This window comes from Lonchura striata, chromosome 22 (genome assembly GCF_050655825.1).
Source record: "Lonchura striata isolate lonStrDom1 chromosome 22, ASM5065582v1, whole genome shotgun sequence".
NCBI lineage: Eukaryota > Metazoa > Chordata > Aves > Passeriformes > Estrildidae > Lonchura > Lonchura striata.
The window spans coordinates 6,528,165-6,542,529 of record NC_140724.1 but is presented as its reverse complement, the minus strand read 5'-3'; the positions used below and the strand labels follow the sequence as shown (position 1 = coordinate 6,542,529).

Genomic DNA, 14,365 nt, shown 5'->3' with positions numbered 1-14,365 from the left:
GGAGCTCAGCGAACGTGGTGAGGCTGTTCCTCTAGAGCTAAAGGCAGGTAGGTACCTGCTAATGAAAGGACACACCGAAAACCTCCTAGCAAATGCTCCTTTGCTCTCTGAGATGCAAATTTAAAAGGTCAGGTCCTTCAGGCAAAAACAAATGCTGCCATTTTCTAGAGGTTCAGCTTTGTTCTCATTATGGGACTGAAGAAATACCCTACCTAAAGGGCTGCTGCTTGAGCCCAAGTTATTTACTTAATGCACAGTGCCCTCCCTGTTTTTTCTGTGACCTTCAATTTTCATGAGGTCCTTTGTAAATGGGAGAACAGCAGGACAGAATGGGAATAGAAAGCATGTGTGTAACTGAGTAAAGTCTGGGGGGTTGAGAGCTTTAAACCAAGGGTGGTTAAAATAATTGATAGGACAAATGAAGTATCTGTGAACAGAAGAGCAATGTGCTCTGTCACTGCACTGAGAGGGACTGCTTGTCCCTTGCTGTCCCTCTTTTGATGCAAGGACAGCAAAGCTATGCCAGCCAGTGATATCCTTCAGCTGGAGATACTGGAGAATAACCATAGCCTTCCATCCTTTCAGAGATGAAGACAAAGCTGAAAGTTGAGCAGACCCTGCACAAAGGACTCCTGGAGAGACAAAGCTTTGTCACCTGAACCTTCTCTAGGAAAATACAGCAACAATCCTTCACCTTCCTGAAGGGAGCAGCTCCTGTAGCAAGGTATACCAGGGTTCCCTAAAACCCCTGTCACTCTATCCACCTTCCAGAGAAGCTCAGACAACTCTCAACATGCTCAGAAGTTTTTGTGCCTTTTTTTTTTCTTTTCCTTTCTGGTCCAAATAATCGTGACTGAATCAGATGGCTCCAGAGCCAGCCAAGATTACAGGGAAGTTGGCTGTGTGATGTGTCAGGATCTGGCTGCTGAATGGACTACACTTACATGACTAATTCCGGGTGGCCAAAACCATCCACACAAACACTTTGTATCTTCAAGTGTTCCTCCTACTTGGTGCCTCTCCCAGGGGGAAAGAAAAGGTTAAATTGTGAAAATAATGAATGGGAGGATTGCTGCAATACTTAACTAATTTGTAAAGCAAATTAATAACTCATGGTATTAAATAATTACTATTGCACATACCAGTGACAGAGTCTTCCAGTCCTAGGGACTGAAGAGACTGGGAAGCAAACAGAAGGATGAAAATACACAGGCTAAAAAAATCACTGGCCATGTAAGATGGAGAAACAAAGCAGTTCTGCTGGAGCATTAAAATGGGCCCAGAGCAGGCACTGCTGACGTGAGGAGAAGGGATGAGAATGGAAACTTTCACAGATGTAGGAAAGAGAAAAGTTTCTCCTCAGCAATAGTTTATATGTGCTGGTCCACACTGAATCTTGCTCAGAGTCAAGTGCCAGATTTTGCAAGGGAAGACGCTCTGCAGTACAAAAGGAGAGGGCTTGAGGCTTGAACCTGTTTTTTCTGTTCCCCTGGTCTGTCCCCTTACATCAGCAGTCGGTGCTGGGCTCTGTGGAGCTGTTTTGGGAGCTGAGCTGCAGCAGGAGCTGCAATAAATAACCCACACAGACATGCTCACTGAGGCGCAGCCTGCCCGCATCCAGGCTGCTAAATTTAGGTTCTTCCAGCAAAGGAGCATGTGCAAAGAGGCACAGAGCTGTCCTGTGAGCTGGAAAAAACTGAGAGGGTTTGCCCGGGTAATAACAGCATGCTTGGCATCAGAGGAGACCAAAGGTCCTGAGGATAAACACTTGAAGACAAGATACATCTATCGCAAGGCTGATTTCCCTCTGTCAGCCGTGTGATCATGTCCATGGCTGACCCCGGCAGGATCACATGGGGTTAAACTGAAGTCCCTTTGCCTGAAGGGTTTTGGCTTGAGGGCACTGCCATTTATCGGGGCGAAAGCAATACTCTAATGCAAAGAACCATCCTTACTGAAATCATGGCTGTTTGCCATGCAGAGTTCTTAGACAAGGGGTGAGGATGCTGAAGACCCAGAGAGGCGCGGTGGGAGCACAGGAGGCACGAAACAGATGAGAAATCCCCAGGAACAACACCGCGGGAGGAACAGGACTTCTTGCTCGAGGGTGTTGCTGCCTGTGTGGCTCCCCGCTCGGGTGTGCAGGCAGGAGTGAGAGACCAGAGCCTGCGGCCAGAGCCGCTCTGCTCCCGGGGACTTTTACAGGGAATGCCGGGCAGGGGGAAGCCGTCCCAGCCCTCCGTGTCAGCCCAAAAGTGCGGTCCGGGGTTACATTCCAAACGTGCAGAGTGAGCGAGGCTCCCCGGCAGCTTCTCCGTGCTCTGGATCCCAACCAACTGTTCAGGGATGGGCAGGGCAGGGCTGGATCTCCGCACGTCACTGCCGCGTGTCGCCAGGGCGGGGACTTTGCCAGCCGGGACAGCCACCGGAGCTCTCCGCAGCCGTGCCGGGGACCCGCGGGGGACACAGGTGAGTGCGAGGGGGCCGGGGCGCCATCCCCGCTGCGGGATCCCCATCGCTGCCGCATCGGGGCGGCCCGGCCCGGGCTGGCCAAGGACGGGGGGCAGCTGTGGGCTGGAGGAAGGGCTGACCTTCCCCGGGCACAGGCAGTGCGGGTTTTGGTTCCTATTTGTGCCATGGCCGGGCTGGCACGTCCTGGCCGCCGGAGCGCCGAGGGTGTGGCAGGGGGTGACGCGGCTCGCGGTTAGGCTGGATGAGGCGCACAAGAATCATATTTTTATTTCTTCTGAGGGCCGTGGCCAGATAAAGGTCACTGTGTGGGAGGCGCTGGGATACTTCAGTGCCTCGGGGTCGTGGCAGAGCCTTTCCTGAGCTGCGGGCTCGGAGCGCTGCGGAGAGCCCCAGCCCAGCCCCGGCAGCCGGGAGCGCAGCCGGGGCCGCGTCCCGCGCACCGCAGCCGCTGGCGCTGAGCGAGCCGGGAGAAGCTGAGCCGCGCTGGGTGTGGGTCGTGTTTGGGTCAACGTGCACCCAATGAGGGAACTCGTCGGTCGGGTGCAGTGTTTGCCTCGCAAGGAAAAGGCTCACAAAGCGGTGCGTTTCCATCCAGATCCGGGGTGCAGGACTGGCAGCGCTGCGAGCTCAAACTGGGAGGGGAAAAGCCCTGTGTTTGTATCCTCTCAGGCTGTTGGAACTTTCCTTGCTGGTTCCTGTGTGTGTGTGTGCTCTGAGCACACTCAGGAAAACCTGACTGTGTGCAAGCCTAAACTTGAACTGGCCAGCACATGTGATAGTGTCAGCACTTTTCTGATAAATCAAGTTTATTCAGCTTTTAAAGGATATTTGATATGGGCTTAAAACAGGTTGTTTAGCTGATGATGGCTGCCAGGAAAAGATCATCCATGGAAAAAAAAAAAATCCAGTAATGGGAGGGATGCCTCCTACACTTGCACTCTGTCACCTGGGCACAGTGTTTTGAGCTTGTTCTCAGCCAGGTTTATTGTACTAGACCTTTATTCTGCGGTGAAGCAAATAACATCAGGACCGTAGCACTGGCTGGCTGACTCTTGCATGTGTAGTTTAATTCTTCAAAACACAGAGCGAAGTACTGTTCCTGTCCTGAAGCTGTTTTTCCCTGGTTGAGCTGCAGCACCAGGAATTGTGTTAAGCTGCTGAGCACCTCCCTTCTCTCTCTGCTTGCCCAAGGAGAGTTTCATTCATCTAAAGCCCCATCGTGAGCAGCTCCTGCAGACCCCTTCAGCTGTGAAAGGGTTACAGGGGCCACTGCCAGACAGCCTGGCTGAACTGCTGAGCTCTCCCACCTGGAACCTCAGTGGCTCATCCTCACACAGAAATGCACCAGGAACAAACCAGCACTTGCGGATTGAGCAGTGGGTCTGCCCTGCTGCCTTTCCAGTGCTCTGCTCTTTCAATTCCCAGTGGTGTTCCCAGGATGAAGAAATCGGAGTCCTGCAGTCAATATTCAGTGTGGTATTTCTGCTGTTAATGGATGTTGCGAGAGGATTCGCTCTGAGTGCAGTACATGCAGCCTCTCCTCATGGTTTGGTTTCCTTCTGCCAGCTCATTTGCCCTCAGAATTTCTCTGCTTCCCTTTCCCTTGCTACTGACCTTTATTTTGCCCTCTAATTGACTTGCTAAACCAGCCTGGCTGATATTCCTGCTTCACAAAAACAGCAGTGAAATTTGGAGCCTTCATTTATTGTCTGACTAAAGCAAATAAAATTGGCTTTTTACTTCTGTAAAAAGATTCAAGAAGAGCAAAGATGACTTTTCTGAGGTCTGGGTCATCCTGTGATCACTGGAATTCATGATCAGATGAAAGGAAACAAACTCAACACTAATAATTGCTGTATGTTGCCTGATTGCACAGGGAGTAGTAAGGTAGAGGTGCACCCAGGGGTGCCTGTGAGTAACAGGTCCGTGGCAAGTGGCACACAGAGTTACTGGCCTGAGCAGCTGCCCTGGGCATTCCAGGTCTGTAGCAGTCATGTGGAGCAGGAGCAAACACGCTCCTGATCTTGCACAACTGTCTGGGCTCAGGGCTGGCAGCACCACGAGGAGAACTAGGCAGAGATGTCATTCACTGCTGGCACCTCTGCTTCAGGGCTTTAGTGAGAGAACTCGCTCAACCCTGGAATAAAACCACACATTCGGTGGGTGGACTTGACTTGCTGTCACTGTTTTTGCATCTTTTGGATTTATTTTTTATTTAATTCAATTCCACTGTATGTAGGTATCACTTTAAGTCTGCCTTTCCTAACTCATCTCCTGTGATGCTTTGATGAACTTGGGCTGTAGGGAAGTGAACCTTGTCCTGGTATATGACATCCTGTCAAGGGATCAGGGACACAGGAAAATTTGGGTGTGTTCATGCAAAGGCTCTCTGCAAACAAAATTATGAACAGAACTAATAACCCTGGGCAGATGGCAAGGAAGCTTTGGGGTTTTTCAAGGGTTCTGTCAGTTAAGACTACTGCCCTACAAGGAAGGACACAGTGCACCAAACTGAGGGGATGTTGAATATAAAATGTCCTATTAAAATATTAATAGGAGAAGTAATTCTCCTGCCCAGTGCTCAAGTGGGGTTATCCTTTGTGTGCTCACCTACACCACGGTGTCTCTGCCTCCCAGGCAGGATCTAAGCGATGTTAGGGCTGTGTGGGCAATCTCCCCCTGCTTCATCCTCACCCTGCTTCATCCTCACCCTGCTTCATCCTCACCCTGCTTCATCCTCATCCTGCTTCATCCTCACCCTGCTTCATCCTCACCCTGCTTCATCCTCACCCTGCTTCATCCTCACCCTGCTTCATCCTCATCCTGCTTCATCCTCACCCTGCTTCATCCTCACCCTGCTTCATCCTCATCCTGCTTCATCCTCACCCTGCTTCATCCTCACCCTGTTTCATCCTCACCCTGCTCACCCTCAGGCTCTCACCTGCCAAGGTCAAAGCCATGTGTTTTGGAGGACATGAGAATAAAAACTATTTTCTGTGCTCCAGGGCAACACTGTCTGCTTCTCCTCGTGTCCTCAGCCAGGCTGTCACACTGGCAATAGAGAAGAATCACTAAATTACCAGTGCTAATCACCTGTGTGTCCACCACATCCCTTCCAGCCTGGCCCTGGCCCTGTGCTGTTGCATTCCAGCCTTTGCTCAGCACAAAGAAGGGCTGGACAATTGGGGAAGCTGCCCTGGGCGTTCACTTGGGCTGCTCAGTCTTGCTTTAGTCCTCAAAAAATTAGATGGTTATTTAACCAGCTTCATTAACCTTCGAGGGAAGGTGTATTCTATTAATAATTTGCTAGAAAACTAACACTCCCTGTGTTTTATTATTACAGCTGTCTCAGTGCCCGGGACACAGACAATAACAGATTGACTAGATCCCAGCAGGATGGTGAGTGAGTGTGTTTGCTGTGCCAGGCTGTGCCAAGCCTTTGCTTTGACTTGATAAACGTGGGGAGTGGAGCTCAGATAAGGACACAACAGGAAGAACACTGTTACTGTCTGTCCCTTCAAGGGGGTGAATTTACCATTTCTTTCTGCTTCCTCGTTGTAGAGGAGAATGACCCACACATACAGGCTTTTGCCTTTGGGGAGTTAATGGAAAACCAGATCAGATATTCAAATAATTCAAAGAACATTAATTTCTCCAAGTAAACTTCCTAGGCATATTATTCTTTCCAGATTGAGCCTACAAGGCAGCCATTTCTATGGGTGTTATTACAGAATCTTGGAATGGTTTGGGTTGGAAGGAACCTTAGACATCATCCAGTTCCATCTCCAGCATGGGCAGGAACACCTTCCACTGTCCCAGGCTGCTCCAAGCCCTGTCCAGCCAGGCCTGGAACACTTCCAGGGACAGAGGAACATTTTTCTGCCCATTGAATGTTAAGTGGTATTTTGCTGATGATTTTCTTGGGAACATGAAGAGCTTTGCAAGAGAAGTGTATTTCCCAAGAAATTGCACTAGAGCAGAGGCAGGAGAAACCTGTTTGTGAATACCATTTTGGGTAAAACACTGGGTTTCCTGGTGTGTTATTTAACAGAATTATGGTCCTTGACTGCTCTTAGAGAAGTCAGGAATGGGGCTTGGATGGGAACAGCTTCTTCTATGATTTACTTGGAAAACTGCTGGGAAGAAGCTGTTTTCACAGCTGAACGGAGATGTCAGGCTGTGTGCCCTTATGTAACTGGAAAGCAGATACTCCATGGGCAGCCACATTAAGATATCTTCTCCTTTCACTTGAGTCCCTGTAGCTTATTTCTTATGTGGCTGGGAAGTCCTGGAATAAGCCATTTCATTTTTGGAATGGATGGAACCTGGTATGAAATCACTCATGTTTGGAGGGTGAACTTTACTGGCTATCACTTTCCAAAAGAGATGTTGGCATCTTTTGAATTGTTGTTTGTTTTTTTTTATTCAACTCTGCACTGTGAATGTCTCACTTTGTGACTTTTCATAACTCCTCTCCTATGGGTTTAGGCAACAGTCAAGGGTGTCTCAGCTTTCAGTGCTGAGCAAGAAGCACAGGCACTAAGGAAGGCCATGAAGGGATTGGGTAAGTTATCTCCCTCTGCTGTTAAACCTTCTTTTTTAGTTCTGCCAGTTGGGAAGGTTTTTACTGGTGGTTTTTTGGAGGGGAAGTTCAGCCATTTGCTTCACCTCACTGCCTTCCCTTGGAGGGAATTGGGCAACTTGAACCCACTGGAAATCCAAGTCTTGGCCATAAAAACATCTTTAGTCAGGCTCTTGTTTTCTCTGTCCCGTGGTGTGGTGCTGCCGGGCTGAGGCACTCGTGCACAGATGAGACCCAGGTTGTGCAAGGATGTGTGTGAGGTTGTGTGGCCAATGGCACACCCTGGGCAAGGCCAGAGCAGGCCTCTGGTTCTGGTACAGGCAGCCTGACTGGTTTTCATTGGTTCCTTCAGGCACAGATGAAGATGCCATCATTGAGAGCTTGACCAAACTGAATGTTTCCCAGCGTCAGCAAGTTCTGATCACCTATAAAAGCACTATTGGCAGGGTAGGTGCTCTTCAGAGATCTGTGCATGTGGGCGTTTTTGGGTTGTACCACTCGGGTGAAATGTGAAGAACATCCCAGTCTCCACAAGAGCATGACTGGCACTGAGCACAAGCTTTCCTTGGCCAAGTCTTTTTGGTCTTGTTCACTTCACAGTAACTGTTCATCCAAGGAGGGCTGGAGCATGAAGAAATGTATTGAACGAGCTCTTCCTCTTCCCCAATGGCTGTGTCTTTTTCTCCTTTCTTCTCTTTCTGTCTTCTAGGATTTGATTGATGACTTGAAGTCTGAGCTGAGTGGGAATTTTGAAAGGGTGATCATTGGTTTGATGACTCCTACTACCATGTATGACGTGCATGAACTGAGGAGGGCTCTAAAGGTTTGGAAATCCTTTTTTGTGTTGCGTGACTTATGGTCAATTTAGTTACGCAACGGCATAATTGCATATTAAGTATTCATTTCTTATTTAGTTCTATCCAATAAACAAAAGTCATAGTTGCCACAGCCTTGTCTCTGTGCTTCCCTAGGGAGCAGGGACAGATGAAGGCTGCCTGATTGAAATCCTGGCTTCTCGCACCAACGAGGAGATTCGGCACATCAACCAGAACTACAAACTCCGTATGCAGCACCCTCTGCAATTTCTTACTGGCTCAGAAGCCACCTGTGTGTGTGCAGGGGTGTGTGGAGAGGCAGGAGAAGGGGCTGTCAGCATCAAGGACTAGAATTACACCCAGAAATTGAGTTGTTGGGAATGTAATGGGGTGGGATGGTTATGGCTGTCTGTCCATGGTGGATCTTTTGCCAGTTTTATACTGGCTGTGCTTGTTATTTTTGCCCTGCACCACTCAATATGATGGCTGTGATGAAAGCCAAGAAGGGCAAGGGCATCCTGACTTGTCCTAGTCACAGTGTGGCCAGCAGGACATGCCTGTCCCCCTGTACTGCCCTGCTGAGGCAACTCAAATCCTGGGGATAGTTTAGGACAGATGTTAGAAAAAAGCTCTTTGCCCAGAGGGTGGCTGGGCACTGGAACAGGCTCCCCAGAGCAGTGGTCACAGCACCAATCCTGATGGAGCTCAAGGAGTGTTTGGACAATGTTCTTGGGCACATGGTGGGACTCCTGGGCATGGTTCTAAGCAGGCCCAGGAGCTGGACTTGGTGATGCTTGTGGGTCCTTTCCCAGTCAGCAAATCCTGTGACTGTGCAAGCTGTTAGTAACAGATGTGTTCTGTGTGTGCTCTGGCAGAGTATGGCTCCACCCTGGAGGACGACATCGTCTCTGACACGTCCTCCATGTTCCGCAGGGTCCTCGTGTCCCTCTCCACGGTGAGTCCAGGACAGGGCAAATAACGGGGTGGGGGACATCTGCTGGACATCTCTGTCTCAGAGATGAGGTGCTTCAGGCTGGCTGCTAGTTCACTTCTCTTGCATTTCACCTTGCCAGCACTTCACCCCAGCTTCTGTGGGGAGAGCAGCCTCACTCTGCCATGCCTTAATGCCATATGATCTTTTTAATAAAGTGGATGTCTGCTTGTTTCAAAAGAAAGAACAAATCACATCCATTACTCAATGTTAAGAACCCCATTATACATCTCCAGCGACTGGTTTTGAATGGGGAATTTGCAGGACTTACTTCCATTAGTTGCTCTGTTGAAATGAGTTTTTCATCCTTGTATTACTGCAGGGTAACAGAGATGAGGGAACATTTGTGGATGAAGCCCTTGCTCAACAAGATGCTCAGGTGTGTAGCAATTATCTTCCTGGCAAGAACTGTCTGGGTTTGTGTGTGTGATGTGTGGTGAATCCCTGCTGTTTATAGACCTCTTGTCCTCAAGTAAACTTGAAGTTGTGCTAATCTGCAGTTCCCCAGGTGGAGAATGGATATTAGGAAGTATTTTCCCCCCAAAAGAGTTGTCCAGCTCTGGCACAGGCTGTCCAGGGCAGGGGTGGAGTCCCCATCCCTGAGGGGATTCAACAGCCACATGAATGTGGCACTTGGGGACGTGAGTTAGTGGTGAAGTGAATAACCTTAGAGGGCTTTTCCAACCCAAATGTTCTATGGAGCAAAGATCTCATGATATACACCTGGTGTTCTCAGTTATCCCCACTTTGTTGATGATTTCCAGTGCCTGTATGAAGCTGGGGAGAAGAGATGGGGCACAGATGAGGTGCAGTTCATGTCCATCCTCTGCACACGGAACAGGTGCCACCTGCTCAGAGGTAGGACCTCTCTGGTGTCCTGGGCTTTTTCCCTTGTTTGAGGACTGTACCTCTGTAGGAGCTTTGTGCTTGTTCATTAACTGTTTGTGATCCCTTCCTGAGACAGCAGACATTCTCAGGGCCAGTAGATTCAAAATGGGAGTTGAGTAAAACACCCATACAACTTCCTCTAGCCTGTGAATTGCAGAGGGTGACGTGTGGCTCCCATGGGACAGAGCTAAGCATGGAAACTGTCTTCATTAAATAGCAGTTCTGGAAAATCCTTGCAGCAGTGGTAGGCTAATTAGCAAAACAGCTGATAATTAAAATGAATTCTTTCTGAGGGGCAGCCCTGGTTTAGCTTGCAATGTCACAGTAATGGTGCAGTGTTTGTACAGGCTGTGAGGAGCTTGATCTTGCAAAGTGATCCTCGGGGGGTACACGCTGAAGCAGCTCACTTGGCTCTTTTATCCAACTCTTCCTCCTAGTTTTTGATGTGTACAGAGCCATTGCTAATAAGGACATCACAGACAGCATTAAATCCGAGATGTCAGGAGATCTTGAGGATGCTTTGTTAGCTGTGGGTGAGTTCCCTGCTTTTAAACTTTGTCTACAAACTAATTAAATAATTAGAGATACTGCCTCTTGCCCTGACTGTTTGCACAGCTTCAGGAGGCAGATTCTTCTTCACTGTTTTACAAGCCACAGTGTTTTAATCTTTGCAGATGCAAAGACCTGGCAAGAAGGCTCTGTGCTTTATATTTCTGTGCCAAGGGTGCTTTGGCAGATGACATATGCTGTGTGGAAGCTTTAAAGCCTTAAAAATATTTTATTGCTGTGCACTGGGCATGGAGACATCAATTGACAGCAGGTCACTGACTCGGGATGTCTGCACTGTGCTTGTTGAGTTGCATTTTTACAGAAGAAATGTCTGCACTGAGAAAGTGCTGGAAAGGTTGGGAAGACTTTATCCTTCAGTGTTTATTGGTTGTAATTCTCTTGTTCTTGTCTCTCTTACAGTAAAGTGCTTGAGGAATAAACCTGCTTATTTTGCTGAGAGATTGTACAAATCCATGAAGGTAAAGAGATTTTGCTATTTCCACCCCTCCCGCCCCCCCACCATAGTTAAGTCAATAGCATGACAGCAATTAGAGAAAGTGTGTTAATTGGGGGGAATAAAAGAAGTCTGAGGTTTTCTGTGGAGCTCTTTTCCTTCAGGAAGCTCAGAGCTGATGATGTCCCTGCATTAATGCAAAAATGGTCAAGTCAGGAGTGGATTCCAAGGAAGGGCAGAGCTCAGTGCTGTCCCTGGGGTGCCCTCAGCCCGGGCAGCTGCTGCTGTGTCCCCGCAGGGCCTGGGCACCGATGACAGCACGCTGATCCGGGTGATGGTGTCCCGTGCTGAGATTGACATGCTCCACATCAGGAGGGAGTTCCTGGCCATGTATGGAAAATCACTCCACTCCTTCATTAAGGTGAGCTTGGAGTCTTACACACACCTGTGTTTGCTAAGCAGCACCAAGGAGACTCTCCAAACAACTTTTTGGGTATTTTAGAGGAGGTGGAATTAAGGAGACTTTTATGTACTGAAAACCTTGCTGAATGTTCTTGGTTATTAAGTTGTCAAAGAGGATACAAACACTACACTAAGTCATTTATGCTGAAAGGAATCCTGCTTTCCATGGAGCTGCAAAACTAATGGTGTTCCTTTTTTCTGCTCTCTCTAGGGAGACTGCTCAGGGGACTACAGGAAGGTTCTGCTCAGGCTGTGTGGTGGGGAGGATTAGAGGACGCCTGGGAAGCCTGCTGGGTGATGGGAAGCAGCTGATCATAGACTTGTTTAGGTTGGAAAATATCCTTAAGATCATCGAGTCCAATTATGATAAAGATTTCTTTCTTCTTTTTTTTTTTTTTTTTTCCAAATGCCTTATTAATTACTCTGATTATAGACTTAGGTTAGTTCATATTCTGGTTAGATAGTGGCCATTCTTGTTAACCCTTTTGATACACTTTTATGCTTGGAACACCCATTTGCCTACTAACTGGGCTGGTGAAGCCCAGCTTACACAGAATGCTGGAACCAAAGGTATAAAAGTTGTTTCCTGACCAGCTGCCCTTCTGCTGTTGTGTTCACCAGCAAAATGCATCAACTAAAGCAAACCTGAGAGTGCGAGTCTGCACAGGGAAAAGCCAACCTCATTGGTACATGGAGACTGCAGAACAGGGGTTTGCCTCCGTTTTTCAGTAAAATTAAAACACAAAGAAACCAAATATCTAAAATGCAAGCACGTTTACATATTATCTTGCCTCTGTTAGTGTGGAGCATTAACAGCCTGGCTTTGCTGTGTGTATATGTTGCCTGTAGGTCTGTAAGTGGGGGGGTTGTCACTGGTGACATGAGAAAAACCTTTTTCTGCCCTGCTTAGAGCAGCCCTGTGTTTTTGGTCTGTCTGTTGGAATGTAAATAATTCGGGTTGTAGTATAAACCCTGCTCTGGATATAGTGATGTCATTGGAATGGTGCCTTTTAAGGAATGACCCGTCCCCAAAACCCCACCTCACCAGCCTGGTGCTGGGGCAGCTCCCCAGATTTTCCTGGGACATGTTCCCAAACGTCCCCGAGGTGATTCCCCAGACCTGCCAGGACAGCTGGTCAGTCCCAGTGCTTGTGCCTGGGCCTCACGTGGATGTCCCCTTCAGCCTCTGGGAGAGGCTTCTCCCCCAGACCCTACACACCTGCCTGTTCGCTGTTTGCACTCCAAAAATGGAACTCTGCTTTGGCTTAGCACTTTGTTTCTTACCGCTGCTGAATAATCCTGAAGCATCAGCCTGAGCCTGCATTGTCAAAGCTCCAACGCTGAGGTGGCTACACCCCAGTTCCATCACTCACTTTCCTCTAAACAGGCTGCTGCTGGCTGGAGTAGGAGATACCTCTGTGGCCTCCAATAAAATAATTTTCTTTCTCGTTCCCGGGCTGCCACTGGAGACACATTCCTGACTTTTGCCGCAGAGGAGGCAGAGCTTTATCCAGTTCTTCTGAGGGGACATGCCCATCCAGCAGAGCAGAGGTGCTGGCTGGGGGTGGCCGTAGTGCCTCGGGTCAGGTTGGGTTTCAGAGTGCTGAAAAAGGAATAAAGGATTTGTTTCTTAGTTCCCGTGGCGATGCTGTGTTCTGGGAGGGACGGGGAAGAGCTTGTTCTGTCCCGAGCTCCTGTGCTCCACATGGACGGGGAGCGGCTGCAGCGCTGCTGCTTCTGCTCATTCATCCACGTTTTTGTCTTCTCGGTGTCCTTTTCCCCGGTAAGGACTTTCCAGCGTACAAACTCAGTCTTTGTCCCTTCTGTGTCTTCTGGTCTCTGGAAAATGTCTTTGTTGTCCATACATTCTTCAGTCCAGATGTCCAACCTCGACCATACATTTCTCTCCCAGGCTTTTTTCATTGAACTACATCAGAGTTGATTTATGTTTCAGTAAGTTTCAGTCATTTTCAGTCATTTTCCCAAGCTGTCTTTCTACAAAAGCAGCCTATTGGAATTTTGCTAAATGCTGGCTGAGAGTAATCTAAGAATAAAGCACTAGAGATATATATACACATATACACATATATAGTGCTTTATTCTTAAATAAATATATATATTCTTAAATATATATGTACACATATATAGTGCTTTATTCTTAAATATAGATATTATATATAATATATAAACATTATATATAATAAATATTTAGATATAGAATATAGAAATATATATGTAAGAAATACAGACATAGATTTCTTAATATATTTAATATTTCTTAAATATATATTTTTCTATATATGTATGTATATATATACACACATATAGGTAATGTATATATATAACCTATATATGTGTGTACATATATAGGTTACTCTATATATACATATACATATATGTATATATTATACATATATGTATATACATATAGGATATGTATACATATATACATAGATATGTATCTGTGTGTGTATATATACACACATATATAAATATATAGATATAGATATATAGATAGATATAGATGATATAGATATAGATATAGATATAGATATAGATATAGATATAGATATAGATATAGATAGACGTAGACATAGACATAGACATAGACATAGACATAGACATAGACATAGACACAGACATAGACATATATTAGATATATAGACATAGACATAGACATAGACATAGACATAGACATAGACATAGATTAGATATAGATATATAGATAGATATAGATATAGATATAGATATAGATATAGATATAGATATATAGACATAGACATAGATACAGACATAGACATAAACATAGATTAGATATATAGACATAGACATAGACATAGACATAGACATAGACATAGACTAGACATAGACATAGACATAGACATGGACATAGACATAGACATGGACATAGATTAGATATAGATATATAGATATAGATAGATATAGAGATAGAGATAGAGATAGAGATAGATAGAGATAGAGATAGAGATAGACATAGACATAGACATGGACATGGACATGGACATGGACATGGACATGGACATAGACATAGACATGGACATAGACATAGACATAGACATAGACATAGACATAGACATAGATTAGCTATAGGTAGGTCATGATGCCGAAAGTGACGATTAAGAGAAGCACGG

At 46.8% G+C, this 14,365-nt stretch overlaps 1 protein-coding gene across 1 annotated transcript; it reads left to right on the top strand.

Moving 5' to 3' along the window:
- The first annotated feature begins 2,388 nt into the window (after positions 1-2,388).
- ANXA4 (annexin A4) lies at positions 2,389-12,846 on the top strand. The gene is made up of 13 exons (XM_021545394.4): positions 2,389-2,469; positions 5,816-5,871; positions 6,961-7,036; positions 7,407-7,501; positions 7,764-7,877; positions 8,026-8,116; positions 8,745-8,824; positions 9,183-9,239; positions 9,625-9,718; positions 10,186-10,281; positions 10,718-10,776; positions 11,050-11,172; positions 11,425-12,846. Exons 2-13 carry the CDS (start codon positions 5,869-5,871, stop codon positions 11,482-11,484), a joined length of 948 nt encoding a protein of 315 aa, XP_021401069.1. The 5' UTR covers positions 2,389-2,469; positions 5,816-5,868; the 3' UTR covers positions 11,485-12,846.
- The last annotated feature ends 1,519 nt before the right edge of the window (positions 12,847-14,365 follow it).